A 17,999-nucleotide genomic window follows, 5' to 3' on the forward strand; every position below is an offset into this window, starting at 1 on the left:
TTTGAAAGCTTTCATTTAGCTCCTCAGTCCCTGCTTCGCCTGACCACCCTTCCCTTCTCATTAACTCTAACAGCACTGAAACACTGAAAAAAAAAAAAAAAAAAAAAAAAAAACAGCCCAGCTGCTTCTTCACAAATCATTCATTTGTCTTTGTAAAGTGTTGGTTTCCCATCTTTCATTTGTCTGGACGTCAGTGTTGCTTTTTTTGTGAGATTTGATTTGTGCTCCTGCTTTTGCTTCATCTCAGAGTCAGGAAGGAGGTATATTTCTGAAGCCAAAGTTTGAACACACCTTCTCATTCAGTGATTTTTCTTTATTTGTATTATTAAAACATATTTCATAATGCCATATGTGTTCTTTCATAGTTTTGATTTCCGTATTAATCTACAATTCATGTAGAAAATAATTAAAATAAAGAAAAAAACATTGAATGAGCAGGTGTGTCCAAACTTTTGACTGTTACTGTATATATATATCTATATATCTATAGATATATATATGTATAAAAATCAGCGCTGCATACCCCCAACTAACCCACCCTCCCTTCCCTCTCCAGGCAGTATCATGTCCTTCGTCTCTCTTTGCTGTGTGGATATGCTTCATGTAGCAGCACCTCCTGGAGGTCCAGCTGCTAACCTCCACTTTTGAGTTCCTTTACTTTAATTTGGCAGCAACTTGAAATTCCTTGTAGTTGTTATTCATACTGCGCAGGCTAAGTGTCCATTAATCAGAACCGCAGTCCAGAAAAACAGGAGCAACAAGCCAGGATAAAAAGAAAAATCAGTGATGTAATTCTCCTGTGGTCAGTATGTAGCAAAGTGCAGAGTATGGTGACTGTCGCATATTAGGACCAAGGCAAGCCCGGATATGTGATTCTCTTTCTTGTATGTTGAGAATTAGGTGCCACACTCTTAAGATATGATGCTACTCAACATAAATTATTTTGCTATAATTTGCAAATTATATGTACATCAGGGCATCATTGTTCTGAATTCGTAGCAGCCACAGGCATTTGTGCCATGTAAGTCATTCACCAAGGACCTTTTGTGTATATTTATATAGAATCTCAGCTTTTGTAATTGGCTTGTTAAAAGGTCATATCTGTGATTATGAATATTTGGCCCATTTTCCACAATTTACCCACATTTTGCATTGCAGCAAACAACTTTGCAAATCATGCAGGGGTGCTGAAGATTTCCCAACGTATAATCAAAAACCCTGGATTTTCAAATATGAATTTTCAGTTGAAACAGAATTGTTGCCATTCATAATCCAGGGAACTTATAATTTTCTGAGTAAAGCAAATGTTTCCTCTGGGACTATTTTTTTAGCAGACAGACCATTTCACTCCACCCAATTATATCGCTCCCAAGTTAGTGCAACAAACAAGGTCCTGCACCTTACAGTTTGGTTTAGCACCAAAAAAGGGAGGTGTGTGAAATTTTATTCACATTTTGCCTTCATCATGGTGTCATAAGAAATTTTACATATTAATTGTATATTATTACATATTAATAAAAAGATAAATAGACAGGTGTCCACAATTGGTGATATCACATGCTTGACTCAATGCTTGTTACAGCATCTTTAAAAAAAAAAATAAATAAATAAATAAAAGGAACAAAACAAGGTGTAAAACTCTATTGGTTTAAATTTATTTAGGTGTCTGCAGGGTCATTTATTTTGAATATTTCAGAGTCAGTTTGAAGAAATAATCATGTCAAACCACTTGCAAAGTCACATAGAATGGTTCTCAAAGGTTTACTTGTTTAATAATCCATTATCTCAATTCAGTATCTTTGATTGTAAGTTTTGAGAATTTTAACGTGCAAATGTATTGTTTCCTGATTTCAGCGCTGTTGCACCTATATGCAACCTTGTTAATTTTTCAAAAGAGGCTGTATTGCAGAATAACATCTTAGATGGAGTTTGGAATCATGTTCTCATCATGCAAGAGAGAAAATGCACTGGGGCTCGGCTAGGAGTGAAGTATAAGAGGAAAGGAAAAAAGAGACAGCAATTGAGTGGCAAGGGCACCTGATATCAACAGTCCATTCCGTGTAAATGTCTCTCTACCTCTCTCTCTCTTTCTCCCCCCCCCCCTTCCCTTTTTCTGACATTAAACAGCATCTCACTCTTCTGTTTCCAAGCTGCCAATTAGCTGTGTGAAGGTATTCCTCCTCCACCTCCCGCTCCTCCTCATGTTCACCCCCTTCACTCCCCTTCACCCATCCTCTCATCCTGCGCCGGTTAATGCCAAAATCCACCAGCAAATTCTGCTATTTTACCAACCAAGTAGATGTTTAGAGGGGATCAGGAGCAAAATGCAATAGGGTGGCATAGTGTTCAGAGTAATCGACTCCAAACCCCCATCCCACCACCGCTGAATGTTCTTGAGCAAGACGCTGACCCGCTCAAGAGCTGCTGTCCTGTTTGGTGACCTTTGATAGGGCAAGAGAAAAGACAGGAAGCAATAGTGAAACACATTATCATTATTCCTGAAGTGGCTGGTAAAGTTGACATTTGATTTGTGCCACACATGGGTTGATGGTAACTTCCCAACCTCAGTGTTTTTCTGTTTTGTGTTCTGTTCATCTCATCTTCACTCCCCACTCACCTAGCTAAAAAAAAAAAAAAATCGAATTGTTTTACACTGAAATATATCAAGGAAACCTCAGTAAGGAGCTGTTCATTCTCCATTTAACCAACATCTGTTCAGGCGTGGCCCCTGATCCTCATTCGGTGCTGCTGAACTGTTGCCCTCTGTAAATTTAATGTAGTGATTTTTGGCATGGCTTCTGACACTTTTTGCAGTTTTGCTTATGTACGTTGCTGTGTGCTGCTTATCTGCAACATTTGTGTTGCTTATGATGATGTTGCTGTTAGGGTCAAACTGTTTGGGGGCACCAAATACCAGCAAAAGGTATTTGCTTAAATTTTGAGGACTTCTTTATCCAGAACTTCTGCAGGGTGACAACTGCAAACTAGAGCTATGTTCAGACAAGCAGCTCAAATCTTTCGTCAGCTACTTTGGTGTTGTGAAAAGTCAGCCTCTTCCACTGCCAGCGTTGTCTAAAGCATCGTATGCAAGCTACTTTGCGACAATAAAATGCCAACGTAAAAGAAGCCGTGGGGGAAAAAAAGCAAAGACATGGCTAGTTAACTGTTGTATTCAAAAGGCGACATCAAAATGTGTCAGTACTCTGCATAAGGACACCTGCATTGTTCCAGCAGCCACTGTGGATGTGGCCGCAAAGAATCATGCTTGTTGTGGAAGCACACAAATCCAGTCTGATCACTTGTATACTGCAGTATTGACATTGTGAATGTAGCATGTCTTCTCAATGTCTGTTGGGGCGCAAGTCGTGAAGAGATTCAGCCAGTAATCATGAACGCTCACTTACAGCGCTTTGTGATTTATGATAATAAGGTGGTTAAGAAGTTAGGTTAGATTACCAATGAACTTGTATTAAAGAGGGAGATCAATTTGTAATGCCATGAGTAAATCCAGTAGAAATGTTAATCATACTATAGATTCAGTTATTTTTACAGGACATTCATGACCTAGTGTTAATTCCTCTTAGCCTTTCTTCTCCTGCCCATCTATACTCCTCCATTTCATCCGTCCATTCATTGCAGCTGTGTCATGAGCTATTGAGAACCTTCTTTAGATTTTGATATTTTAGTCTCACGTAAATCTTATGTAACAGTGTAACAGTGAAATGAGCTTCAATTTCTAGGTCACATCACAAACACCCAGTAGTAAGGAGGTCAAGGGTCAGAGCCACACTGGTTCTTTGGTGAAATACCATGGTAGTAAAATGTGACACATCAGTATTTGAAGAATATGTCTTCTTTTGTCTGATTTTCATAGTGAAACTGTGAAGAGACTCAGGTTTTTACTTGGTCTTTTGTAGCTCAGTGGGTGGAGCAAAGCACAAACACTGCCAGTGTTAGGGGCTACAGTATGCAGTCAGTATACTGTAGGGAGGTTTGGAGAAAAACATTCACTTTTTACTCGTAGTCTGCTCCATAGGTGATCAGTCATCCATAAACATCTAGTTGGCGGGTAAAACTGACAGTGGCTGGTGCATTTTGGGATTTACCAGCCAATGTGGTTGATGAATGAAAGCTAGTTTTTTGGCCTGCATACAGTCCTGGTATACATGGTTCACCCATGGAATAAGTCTTTTCTTTCTCCACCCTGTCTTTATTGCTTTGTATTTTTTTTTTCTTTTTTTCTGCATTTTCACTTATTTTAATTGAAACTCCACTCCGTTGGAGGAGTCTTGGCATTGTTGTATTATAATTTGTTTTCTCCTTTTCTTGGCAGAAATCGGTTTGTGAATGAGGCTGCTTCATGTTCTACCATGTCCTACCATTACTCAGCATTGTGTTTGTGAAAGTTATCAAGCAACACTGGTCTGCTGTTCCTTACACTGGCCTGTAATGACACTGTGTGTGTCTCTCTGTCTGTCTCTGTGTGTTAGGTCATTGATCCAGTCGCTCCAAGGTACACAGCTCTGTCCAGCTCCTATGTTGTTCCTGTTTCAGTCCCAGAAGCCGCAGAGGAGATGAAGGAGGCAGCCAAACACCCAAAGGTCATATCTCTCTACTCACTTCTTTCTCTTTCTCACACACGCACAAAACACATGATCATGACCAACACACGATCAGCTATCCTTCCAGGATTTTGCAAACAATACAAATTAACCTACAATAAATGCAAAAGTTTACAATCTTAAAATAAGGCAAAATTTCCCACCATGGAATGCTAATCATTACAGCACTGATCATTTTTGCTAATCATCAATTATTCTAGTCAATCCAGTCATGAGTTAAATCACACATCAACGTTGGTCTACAACCAAACAGAAAAAGATGAGAGCACTGGTCTTTATTATAGTTTGTGTTTATCCTGAGCATTTGGCTTGTTAACAGTCAGAAGAGCACAAAGTCATGTTAAATGAAATGCCTAAAAAAGGAAAATGCAACATCATTGTTGAGACAAAATCAAGCACTTTTAGTTGCAGTAATCACAAAAAAAGGCCCCGGAATTTTAAAAGGAGTTTATCTGGAAATCAAAAAGTTGGGGAAAAGGAGCATATTGGAGCCAGTGGAGCAGGTTTATTATCTCAACTCTCCCTTATCTTCATCATCTTGTTCTTGGGAAACACAGTGTGCACTAGTACTCCAGCAGTTTTTAAAAAGTAACATAGTTTTACTCACTCCAGTGATTCTGAACAACTCTGATTAAACATGTAATGAGGCTCTTTCTGCGTCTATCCAGAATGCAGAGGTGGGGATGAAGGAGGTTTGGTATGGACCTCGGGTTCTGGTTGAAGGTGCGGATGCCGAGACATTCTCAGAGGGAGAGGTGGTCACCTTCATCAACTGGGGCAACCTCATCATCACCAAGATCAACAAGTAAGTACAAACTCGTGGAGCACTGATATGTTGTCGTTCTGACTAAATTGATTTGCCCAAGACGGGTGCTACAGTTACAAGCCAAAGCAAGGTGACTGCATGATTGGTGGTGAACAACATGGGCTATGTGGTTTGCAGGAGCCAAAAAAAACTTATGGTGGCATTTTGACACAGATGTACGAGTTAACCATTATGCTGAACACATCTTTTCAGTTCATGTGCTGAACTTTCCTCACCATACAGGGGCGCCAATGGTAAGATTTTGTCTTTGGAGGCTCGTCTAAACCTGGAGAACAAGGACTACAAGAAAACGACAAAGATCACATGGCTGGCTGACACGTCTAATGCCCCACTGCTGCCCACCATCTGCATCAATTACCAACCCCTCATCTCCAAGGCTGTCCTCACCAAGGACGATGATTTCAAAGACTACATTAATAAAGAAAGCAAGGTCTGCATCCTATGTGTGTCTGTGTACCAGAAGTGTGTGAAACTGTGCTGGTCAACGTGTGTGCATAAATGTTGAGTTAAGTTACAATAGCCTCTATATAATGGTCTCTATTTTCCATTTTTTACAACTGCTGGGTTTCATGTTTTACTCACTCATTACTCTCTCAGCTGGAGGAAAAGATGCTGGGAGATCCATGTCTCAAGAACCTGAAGAAGGGTGACATCATCCAACTCCAGAGGCGGGGCTTCTACATCTGTGACCAGCCCTATGAGCCAGTCAGGTGAGGCTTTTTTTTTTTTTTTTTTTTGGTAAGGGAAAGGTGACTGACCCCCACTATGATTCACCACATTTACACTGGGGTCTTGTGGGAATTCTGTAATCCTCCTCTGTAGGCCGCTGTGCAGTCCCACTAGAGTGTTTGGGGTCAACTGCTGTGCTCCAGGGCTACTTGACAGTAGTATGTTAAGGGGAGGGGAGAATGATACTCTCTCACTAAATTTAACCTGGCTAGTGTCTCTTTAATGACCCACTGTCTGTATTTGTATATTCATCCTACCACCATGTGTGGTAGGGCTGCATGATATGGTAAAAAAAAAAATCATATTGCGATTATTTTGAGACATTTAACCTTTTATCAGAAAAATGGAGCTGCTGCAATATGGATATTTTACTTATCCATGTTTTGGATAAGTAAAATATCCATATTTTTGATTAACTGTGCAACACTAATGTGCTGTTTGTGTCTAGATTGTACCAACTGTTTGATTGTTGTATATAACAATTGCTGTATCTGTAGTCCTAACAGCTGTAAGGAGAGCCCTTGTATTCTGCTCTACATTCCTGATGGTCACACCAAGGAGATGCCGACTGCCGGATCCAAGGACAAGAATAAACCCCAGACCTTGAACAACACAGTGAGTGATTTCCTAAATCCCAGATCACAGTCAGTATGTATACACCAGTGTGTGTGTAATGTGTATTCACCATCAGCTTGGTAATTAATTAGACAGTGATACAGTGTTAGATGCTTTGGCTCTGTGCCTTAAATTATTATGATTCTGATTCTGATTAGTTTGAATGTGAAACGAAGTATGAATGATTAAGTAGGAACTGAGAGGTAAACGGTATTTTAATAAATGGTGAAAATAAGCAGGTTTTTTTAGCGGGCTCAGCCTACTAGAGCCTGCTGTATACAGTCACACATAGTTTCCTTCCCTTTGTTTCACATTTTTAAATATTCTTTATATCTCTCCTTAGCCTGCATCCCCAGCTCCAGCCTCAGCCTCTGCCCCAGCTCCAGCCTCAGCTTCTGCCCCAGTTGGTGACCTCTTCTCCAGCATCGTTGCTCAGGGTGAAGCTGTTCGGCAGCTGAAGGCAGCCAAGGCCCCCAAGGATGAAGTGGACAAGGCTGTTCAGCAGCTGTTGGCTCTAAAGGTACCAAAACTGTAGCAGAAGGTGTTTTACTTGAATATTAAGTACTTCAATTCTCCATTCAGCATTTATCCCCTCCAGTACCCATAAATTCACAGAATATCTGTATATCTATTCTCTCTCTCTCTCTCTCTCTCTTAGGCTCAGTTCAAGCAACAGACAGGGATGGAGTACAAGCCAGGCATGGCTCCCCCCACTTCTGCCCCATCTGCCCCATCTGCCCCAGCACCTGATTCTGCCTCCTGTCCATACACCCGTGTTGCCCAGCAGGGCGAGCTAGTCAGGAAACTGAAGGCTGAGAAGGCACCCAAGGTACCCAGACATTTGTCTAGTCATTAGTCATGCCCACATCCTTTTGCCCAGTCATTGCTCGTAGTTCAAGGCGTTTGTCTGATTTCAACTCGTGCCCTTATTCATTTGTCCAGCTGCCGCATGTTATTTGTCTACTCACCGCGTTTGTCCTCCGTGTCATTAAAGAACCCATCAAGTTTATCTGTAACTACCAGTGTGTAAATAATAATTTGCGACTATAAGCAAATTTTCCTGACGGTACCAGGAGCAGATTGATGTAGCAGTGAAGCAGCTCCTCGCTCTCAAGGCGGAGTTTAAACAGCTGACCGGTCAGGAGTATAAGCCAGGGATGTCCCCACCCACCCCTGCCTCCTCTGCCCCTGCTCCTGCCACCACCACCTCCTCCTCCTCCAGCTCTCACTCAGGCCTGTATGAGCGGGTTGCCCAACAGGGGGAGGTTGTGAGGAAGCTCAAGTCTGACAAAGCCCCCAAGGTATTGCTGAAACTGAAGACAGTAGCACCTCTAGTGGTCAGGATGGTGAACAACTACCAGCTCTCAGATAATATTAGTACAGTTGTCCCTCGCTATAGCGCGGTTCACCTTTCACGGCCTCGTAGTTTCGCGGATTTTTTTTCGTGCAATTTTGCTTTTTTTTTTTTTTTTCTTACAGCACATTGTGTTCTGCGTCCTGATTGGCTAAGGGACTGTAGACCATTGTCAATCAATCTCCTCCGTGCCGTGTCTCCTGTACAGTACAGAATGCGTTCATTCTATAATACTGGACTTCTTTTTCTATGAAGGTTTGAACTTTGAGAGTGTTTAAACAAGAGAGAAAATGTTAATGCCTGTCTGAGAAAAGTGTATAAAGTGTGTAGTGAGGGGTTTTACAGCCTTAAAACATCTATAATAATTGTAAAAAATAAAGCTGACTACTTCGCGGATTTCGCCTATTGCGGGTTATTTTTAGAACGTAACTCCCGCGATAAACGAGGGACCACTGTAATTGGTATACATGTATACAAGTTGAGATATTTTTCAGCGATCCCTTGCACTGAGATTTGATCCCAGAGCCCCTGTAAGTTTATAGTTGTTGAGCAATTGAATTATCTTACTGTCTCTGGTGTTCTGCAAGATAGAACACAGACCTGAATTACTCAGGCCTAGACGGTAAAATAGAACCGAAATTAAAAACTGACTGCTGCATACTCTACCTCTGATTTAGATATGTTTATTTAGGTATGCAGCAGTCGATCTTCTGGTTTTCTGTGGAATCCTGCCAGCTGTTATGACAGGAAATCAACCAGACTCTTTTTATACTAAAAAAACAAAACAATTTTCCTGTTAAAATGGTGAAAATGACTTGAATTTTTGAATCTCTCTAGAATTTTAAAGAAATCTTACATCTTTTATGTAAAATTATTTTTATTGGATTTTATAATAGAAATCTGTCATCTTTTTCCAGAGTTCAGACTTATCCTTTGTCTCTGCAGGACCAGGTGGATGCAGCAGTGAAGCAGCTGCTGGCCCTGAAGGCAGAGTATAAACAGGCCACAGGCCAGGAATATAAGCCTGGAGTCGCCCCTGTCCAGAGCAGCCCAGCTCCAGTCCAGAGCAGCCCTGCTCCGGCCCCGGCCGCCACTGGCCTGTATGAAAAGGTCGCTGAGCAGGGAGAAGTGGTCAGGAAGCTCAAGGCTGAGAAAGCCCCTAAGGTGAGGTCACAGTAGTGATACTAATCTTATGACTCCCAGTGTTTCTCCTAGATACAGCAGTGTAACAACACTGCTTGGGCCACTAATGTCAGATCATGAGGATTGCAAACAGGCGGCTTGGAGGCAAATATCCAGTCAGTTAATAGACCTGAGACCTTTCCTACATGGAAAACTGAATTAGCTTGAAGAGTTTGTTTATAGTTTGAGAAAATTTAGTTTAACTTTTCTAACTAAGGCCCTGAAAGCGAGAGTGTAGATTATTGGCACAAAGTGATAGGACTTTCTCAGCAGTAGTGTTACCAGTTCATGGTCTTAGCTCCTGCAGGCAGTTTCCATGGTTAGAGAACTGGCTACTACTTGGTGGCTTCTCAGACAGAAATCAATAGGAGCACACAAACTTAAACAAAATGCAATAAATAAATAAATAAAAATCATCCAGCCACAACAGAATACAATACATATCCCATTCTTCCCCCAGATGGATGATTTGTAATGATCTTGGAAACCATTAGAATATCATGTCTACCAGGTGTTTTGAATGGAGACAATTTTGTTTGAATTGATACCAGTACAATTATTATGAAGGCTACCACCACTGTTACCACTAATAATATTGATTATAAGATGTTATAACTAAAAGTACAGCTACTGGTGTGAGTGCTACAGCAAATAATAGTCATGGTGCAAGACAGACGTGGAGCAATCTTGAGCAAAAGAGTTCGTATTTGCAGTTTTAGGGCAGGCAAAGTTAGTTGTAATGAATTGTCTTTTTGATGTTGGAACTATTCTCTTCTTACTGACAGGACCAGGTGGATGCTGCAGTGAAGCAGTTGTTGGCTCTAAAGGCAGAGTACAAACAGCAGACTGGACAAGACTACAAACCAGGATTACAGACCCCAGCTAGCCCCGCCCAGGCCAAGCCAGCCTCCGCCCCACAGGCCCAGGAGCTCTTCTCCCAGGTTGCCCAGCAGGGGGAGCTGGTGAGAAAGTTAAAATCTGAGAAAGCCCCAAAGGTAAGGAACCAGTCAAAGGCTGGAGCAAAATGATGTTTGTCCAAGAAAACTAAAACACCCAGTTGTAATTTTGTTGACTTTGTTATTTTTAAATGAACTTATATAATTTTGCCATTTGGTGGATGGTTTTATTCAGATGCCTTTTATAGTAACTTACAGTAGTTTTTCTCAGCCTTATGCTGTTGAGGGACAATGGAATAAAATGCAGTTCCATGCAGGGAATGGACCAGTGTTGGTGTTTTGCTCTGCCCTTTGAGCCATAAATGCACAAGTGAATTTGTCTTCCATGATCCTTATTTTTTTATTTTTTTTTTAATCCAACAGGTGTAAGAGGTTGTCTAAATTTGAGGACAGATATGATGTGTTGAACATCAAAGTTAAAATTTGCTTTAAATCTTGTTTCCTATTGTGTTTTACTTGCTTTGATCTTCTTTCTGTTGCACATTGAGGTTTGCATCTCATTAAAAGTGCATTCTAAATAACATGGGTTATTATGAGTATTGTTATTAACATTGACAATAGATTTACATAAACCATTCTTACACTGGCAGAGTCTGGCTAACTGGCTAGTGATAGTACCGGTCTGGCTTTAGGCCTTTCAGCATCACTAAGTTATTAATTTTTAGGATTTTATAGTTGGTAACTTGACAATCAACTATCTAAGAGGCTATAAGGCTAATATCATGACAGACAAAAATACTCAAATGCGCAGTTGTAACCATGCAGGTCAACAGGTTTTCCCACAGCAGCTGAACAACAACTAATTTTCCATTTCAGGATCAGGTGGATGAAGCTGTGAAGACCCTGCTCGCCCTGAAGAGCCAGTACAAGACACTAACTGGGGAGGATTACAAACCAGTTAGTGCCGCTGGAGCAACTGGAGGGGAGGACAAAAACCGCAAGGAGAGAGAGAACAAGTCTGAGAAACAGGGGGGAGGAGGAGGAGGAGCTGGAGGAAAGAAGGGCAAGGGAGACAAAGCCGGCCAGGGCAAGGAGGCCTCAGGAGGTGCAGGAGGTGCAGGGGAGGGTCAAGGACCTAAGAAACAGACACGGTGAGAGACTGGAAGAAGCAGGAGGGGGAGTTGGGATGGAGGAAGGTGATGCTTCAGACAAGAGGAATTTTTTTTTTGTCTTGTCAGCTGTCCCATATGAAAGTTTACTGTCCAGTTGCACTGTTTTACCAGGAACCTAGGGGTTTGTAATTACTCTTGTGATTATTCTTATTACACCAACTATTGTGATCAAAAATACTAATTTCACAGTGAGGAACAAAATTGTATTATTCCACTATTTTGCATCTGAAGACATCTTAATGTCCTCTCTAGCTTCCAGGTTTTTGTTGCAGTCTTTGGTAACAAGTACAATATTAATCACCTGCATCAAGGTCTCAAAAATGACTACTCTCAGTATGGTCCCCCTTACTGTAGAAACCTGTTGAAGTATTCCTCCCTTGTCCCAGAAATGGAGTGAGGCCTGGTGGGCTGAAGAAAAATAGATGGCTTCATCATATGGAGGTCATAGTTGGTTATGTGGAATATCACTAGGCCAAGGTTTGCTGAAAGCTCAGAGCCAGGATGATTGTAGACGCTAATAAATAATATGGAATAAATCATATGAATAATAATAAGGAACCTTTGCAGAATGCTGTCTTGATATCTATGTGCTGCTCATTTAGGGAACATGGTTATATAGACAGTCTAGATAACCATAAGTGAGTGAGACAGGGGTTCACTGTCTTGCTCAGTGATGTACTGAATTCACTATTCACTGTGCAGAACTGAATTTCAGGCATTAAGGCATGTCAGTGTCATCTGCAAAATTAAACACTTACACCTAACGTGACACCTGCTAAATGCGTTTATTCAGACCTTACTCATTGCCATGATCCATACATTTTTAGCATGGCTGGTCTAATAGGGAGCTAAACCCCAAACCCCGGAGATGCTAGTTCTTCTCTGCATTGAGATACTCAGAACCAGTTTTTGAATTGCAGAGTGTTATTTAGCTAGCTAGACAGAAATTAGAGTAGCGCTGGCACTGAGGCAGACTACCCTGGAGTTTGAAGATGGACCAGTTTTCAACAAAACCTTCGACTACTGTAACTTAACCTCTGAAGAGGAATTTTTTGTGTTCAGCTCTGGTGAGTTTAAACAACTCGCTTGTTGCTTGAGACAAATGCTGTGATTTCCGTATGTTTGGTCAGTGCTTTGGTCGTCTGTGCTCTGTTGTCAGGCTGAAGGATGAAAGATTGTTGGTTTGCAGGACTTATGATAGTGCTTCGCTATTTATCATGTGTCATAATGAATCACGATTTTAGTCTCCATGATATGCAATTGCAGAATTTTGGTACATCAGCAGCCTTGAAGCATTTCATTTGGACGACCTGCTGCATTCGCAAATCATCAAGGTGTTGATATAAGATGCAAAAAGTGCAGTAAACTAATTTTGTTCCTCAAATCATTGAGACTAATAATCATGATCACAGTCCTGCCGAATATTGTAATAATAGGGGGAGTCATGTTGGGCAGAATGGTCAACTGGGAGCACAAAATTGTTTGCTGTTTGTATAGCATCCTGCTGGGAGCTCTGATTTGCATGATAGGTGGTTTAAATGGGAATGGCCATTTATCGATGATAGTGTTTATGTCAGCAGGTTGGTTGGAAAGCCTACAACAAAATAATAGTAACTTCAAATGGCACTGATGTGAACATAGCCATGTGATGAATATATTTGTACAACACTTAGTTTACAAAGTTCCTGAGTGCTCTAAATGCAAGTAAGGAAGCAAACAAATGCATCAGGCTATTAGCTGTAATAAACAGGAATATGGAGGCATCTGTATAAAGTTTGTAGACTGGAGGTTAGGTTTAAAATTTAATCAAGTTTAACATCAGACTCCTGTGATGGGCTTTACACTGACAGCAGTGGATAATAAATCTCTAAATTCATCAGCCACTTGAACTGTTTTTTTTACCAATGAGCCAGGTGTTTGAAATGGAGTCGGACCCAAATAATGGTTGGTTACTTGTTGAATAGACTCACTCAGCAGACACAATCCAGCATTATGCCAGTGGTCATTTTACAGACTGCTGTCTATGTCCACTGCTGTCTGTGACCTGCATGTTATCACTAAGGCCACTAATCTTATTACTGACTACGCTGGCTGATGCATTGGCGCATTGATTTTTCACGACTTGTCCTTTTCAAATTAGGCATAATGTGCCTGTCTAACCAGATGCGTGTTGTTGTGCTTCACTAAAACAAGTGTGAGACTAATAATATAGATTGATTTGGGGTTTTTTTTGGGTTTTTTTTTTTTAAATATTGTATTTAAAGGGTCTTCACCTAATAACACCCACAGATAATCGTGTAGTTATGTAGGGTATACACATTTATGAGGTCCTTAAGTATCACAAAGTATATACTACACATACCCACATAGTATACAGGTGTTTCCTAAAAACACCTCTAGCATCAACAGCAAAAATTGAAGCCTATTTGCTGTAATGCATATTTCCCGGTTGATCATGTACAAGACAGAAAAAGGTAAAATGGATGTCATCAGATGTTTTACAGATAGGAGTAATTTGCTTCCAAAATTAGACCTCCTTCATTGGAAAAAAAACTTGTTTCCTTCTCTTGCAAAATGATTTCCAGCACAGAATGAATTTTGCAAGGGATAGTCAGTAAATTAAGAACTCCAATTTGTTATATTTTAGAGAGGTTGAATGTGAGCATGGTGGTTGGCGTTTTGGAAATGACCTCTTTATCCTCAGCTTGCCTCCGCCTGACTGTTTTGTGTCTCTTCTCAGGTTGGGCCTTGAGGCCAAGAAAGAGGAAAACCTTGCTGACTGGTATTCTCAGGTGAGTTAAATAGATATCATTCCCTTCACTCTAACTACACCTTGCTCGACAACACTGAGCATTTTAAAGGTATGGTGCCATTATTCTCGTATTTGTTTGAATCCTAGTGAAGGTAAATTCCTCTCTATGTTCAGGTGATCACTAAAGCAGAGATGATTGAGTACTATGATGTAAGTGGCTGCTATGTGCTGCGACCCTGGTCCTTCGCCATCTGGGAGGCCATTAAAGATTTCTTTGACCGGGAAATTAAGAAGCTGGGCGTGGAAAACTGCTACTTCCCCATGTTCGTGTCTCAGGCTGCCCTGGAGAAGGAGAAGTCCCACATCGAGGACTTTGCTCCAGAGGTAAACAAGACCGTCAAGGCTGGAAACACTTTTTTGATGTCTGCCTTTGGTGGAATATGAAAAATATGAAACCAATGATTTCTGCAGGAAAATTTGGTCTTTGAAGCAGCAAATGGTAATGGGATACAGCTAAGGAAAATAGAATATAAAAGGGTTTAATGCAAAAGGTACTATATCAACAGAACACTTCAGGCTATTTCAGCAATAGAATGTTTTGAATGGAAATGTTGGAAAGAAAATAGTGTAGAAGGCAACTTTTTTCTGATCTCATTTTGTACATTCTCAGTGCTGTAATCCAAAGGAAAAATGAATATGGTGTAACAACACAACTGTGCTTTGAGTTTTTTTTTTTTTTTTTTTTTTTTTTTTTATAACGACTACAGTATCACCATTGCAGTTAGAGGCCAACCAAATATTGGTCTATGCTGATTTTTTTTTTTTTTTAAACTAATATAATAATTGCTAATTTCACATTTATTTGTTTTTTCAAAGCAAGTTTTGTGCTTGTGTTTTTAACACTAAATTTTGCAATTTCTGCAATTTTCAAACTTGCTGCAAATGAATATCGCCCCTAAATATTTGTTATTGGTGTTGCTATTAAGTGGTATCGACCCTGAACAATCCATATCGGTCATTCCCTATTTGTAATACTGTGTCTGTCAGGTTGCCTGGGTTACTCGGTCAGGGAAGACGGAGCTGGCAGAGCCCATTGCTGTCAGACCCACCAGCGAGACGGGTCAGTAACACACACATGCCTACACTTGATTTTAATTTCACTGTTAGCGTTTTTGTTGCTCTGTTGCTTTGTTTTTGACTCATTTGTGGTTTGGTTTGGTTTGGTTTGGTTTGATTTGATTTAGTGATGTATCCGGCCTACGCCAAATGGGTCCAGTCCCACAGAGATCTGCCAATCAAACTCAACCAGTGGTGTAATGTTGTGGTTAGTGGCATAATATAATCATTTCTACACTTCGTATAGCTACATCTACTGTCATCTGCATTTACACCTATAAATATCATTGATTTAAGACTGCTGGAGAATATTTTTACTAAAACAGTTGATGCACTAAATATCTACTTCCTAGAGGTGGGAGTTTAAACACCCCCAGCCCTTCCTGAGGACCAGGGAGTTCCTGTGGCAGGAGGGACATACAGCCTTCGCCACCAAAGAGGAGGCAGCTGAAGAGGTAACACACCTGGAATATTAGTCTTAAATATGCGGTATGTAAAATTTCTGAGCCACAATTCAAAGGAGGACTGTTCAGACAAAAAGTGTGGAATAAACATGTAATTTAATGGTTGAGTCAACGTGATCATCTAACTGATAAAAAGTGTTTTTGTCAGTTGACTCATTTCAATCTACACTCAGTAATTTTGCATAGTGTACATTTCAAGCTACAACAAGCATCTGTCTACACATCATATCCTATAAAACACACAGGATTGAATCTTGTTAACGATTTGCACAGAGATGTTACACTATATGGTGTGGGGATATCAGACATTGAGGCCCAGCAACACAGTGAAACAACACACCATGGAGTAGCAGCTCTAAGTGGGATGACATAAAATAACTTTTGTGGATTTCAGAGCATAGATAAAAACAGTTTTCACAGCACCAAGGGTTGAGTTTTATTTTATTGAACTACACTGTATCTTACCAAACTAAGTGTTGGTTTGCCTTGCCTGTGTGTTTGTTTTTGTAGGTGCTGCAGATCCTGGACTTGTATGCCAGGGTGTACGAGGAGCTGATGGCAATCCCAGTAGTGAAGGGGAGGAAGACAGAGAAGGAGAAGTTTGCAGGAGGAGATTACACCACCACTGTAGAGGCGTTCATCTCTGCAAGCGGCCGAGCCATCCAGGTACCCTAATGTTGTGGACTATTTTACCATACAATGGCATCCGAGATATTAACCCCTAACCTATCCAGAGAGACTGACTCTGAGGTCAACAGTAGAAAAACAGCTTTAAATCTTGGATCAATAACACTAGAGCAGATGACACTAATGATTACTCTGAGGAAATTGTTCCTTCCACCTGGGAGTTCAGGCTTAGCTACTGAACAGCAGCCCTGGTAGGGATTAGTGTCTTGCTCAAGGTGTCTGCATAAAAACACTGAGTTCTTTGTCTCCTCAGGGTGCCACATCTCACCATCTGGGTCAGAACTTCTCCAAAATGTTTGAGATCGTGTTTGAGGATCCAAAGAAGCCGGGTGAGAAGCAGTTTGCCTTCCAGAACTCCTGGGGAATCACAACCAGAACCATTGGAGTCCTCACCATGGTCCACGGAGACAACATGGGACTCGTACTACCACCCAGGGTGGCCTGCCTGCAGGTATACACAGATTTAGATGCAGACACTGATGTAAATAAAACATTGCCCCCATGGAGGACAAACCACAAAAATGGCCACAAATCACAAATCCTTCTTATGTTTTGGAAATTGATATCCAAATAAATATGAAATGAAATAATTGTGAACCACATATTTGTATTTTAGTCTATTTGTCTAATTGTCTGTTTTCAGATCAGAGTATGTTTAATAAATGTTTGAATACCTTCATACCTTGTTTAGAAATTATCTTCTACCATAGCCCACAGAGTGGCATAAACACAGTTTACAGCATAGCTTTTACTTCTCATATGTACTGATAGAAACCCACTCAAACATTTGGTTAGATTTATTTGGAATTCAAACCTTTGTCCACGTATTTTAGAAAACTACAGCGTATTGATCAGTCAGTCTGGGTGGTGAGGCAGAGTTAGAAATTTCACTTGATGACAGACTTGATGTTAAGTGTTTTGTTTTGTTTTGTTTTTTAAACTGTATGCTCTTGTTATGCTCCATTAAACTATTGATAATCAGTTTGCAATATAATGGTCAGTTAGTCAGTGCTAGCCCTATCATCTTATACTCAATAGAGTTAAGTCTTCATTTCCTCAAAGACAAGATACTGAGCTCACCAAGTGAAATGTCAGTAAATGCAAAATATATAAAATGAATCATACTTAAGTGTTTAAACAAATTATGTAAATTGACTGATTAGGGGGATAAAGAATACACCTCCTACTCCAGAATGGTCTGTCAAGCTGTGTGAAACATGATCCATACTGATAAAGATATCATAAGATCAAAGACACTGTAAAGTCAATATTTTCCTTTCTTGTCTCCCAGGTGATCATTATCCCATGTGGGATCACCGCTTCCCTGTCAGAGGAGGACAAGGAGGCCCTGCTGGCCCAGTGCTCCAGGTACCTGAGCAGGCTGCAGGCCGCTGGCGTCAGGGTGAAGACTGACCTCAGAGACAACTACTCGCCAGGGTGGAAGTTCAACCACTGGGAGCTTAAGGTCATAATAATAACTGCAATCATCCATCCGTCCAATTTCCTTGAAGTCTTGTTTTTATTCAAGGTCTCAGGGGACTGGACCCTATACCAGCCTGCACAGGGTGGAAGGCAGGAAACAAT

General features: G+C 40.7%; 1 protein-coding gene across 3 annotated transcripts in view; it reads left to right on the forward strand.

Annotated features, from left to right (window-relative positions):
- The window catches only part of eprs1 (glutamyl-prolyl-tRNA synthetase 1), a 32,139-nt gene that overhangs the window by 10,411 nt on the left and 3,729 nt on the right, over positions 1–17,999 (forward strand). The window contains exons 13-31 of one of the 3 annotated variants that reach the window (XM_030078573.1): positions 4,491–4,601; positions 5,291–5,427; positions 5,671–5,878; positions 6,046–6,158; positions 6,675–6,792; positions 7,136–7,312; positions 7,451–7,621; positions 7,866–8,093; positions 9,092–9,310; positions 10,114–10,323; positions 11,101–11,375; positions 14,137–14,188; positions 14,323–14,532; positions 15,196–15,268; positions 15,393–15,472; positions 15,618–15,719; positions 16,239–16,394; positions 16,669–16,866; positions 17,707–17,880. In XM_030078573.1, the coding sequence (XP_029934433.1) occupies positions 4,491–4,601; positions 5,291–5,427; positions 5,671–5,878; positions 6,046–6,158; positions 6,675–6,792; positions 7,136–7,312; positions 7,451–7,621; positions 7,866–8,093; positions 9,092–9,310; positions 10,114–10,323; positions 11,101–11,375; positions 14,137–14,188; positions 14,323–14,532; positions 15,196–15,268; positions 15,393–15,472; positions 15,618–15,719; positions 16,239–16,394; positions 16,669–16,866; positions 17,707–17,880 (3,012 nt within the window). The remainder of the gene's footprint in view (positions 1–4,490; positions 4,602–5,290; positions 5,428–5,670; positions 5,879–6,045; positions 6,159–6,674; positions 6,793–7,135; positions 7,313–7,450; positions 7,622–7,865; positions 8,094–9,091; positions 9,311–10,113; positions 10,324–11,100; positions 11,376–14,136; positions 14,189–14,322; positions 14,533–15,195; positions 15,269–15,392; positions 15,473–15,617; positions 15,720–16,238; positions 16,395–16,668; positions 16,867–17,706; positions 17,881–17,999) is intronic. The other 2 variants (XM_030078577.1, XM_030078585.1) reach the window with 2 other exon arrangements.

Source organism: Myripristis murdjan, chromosome 3, assembly GCF_902150065.1.
Source record: "Myripristis murdjan chromosome 3, fMyrMur1.1, whole genome shotgun sequence".
NCBI classification, from domain to species: Eukaryota; Metazoa; Chordata; class Actinopteri; order Holocentriformes; family Holocentridae; genus Myripristis; species Myripristis murdjan.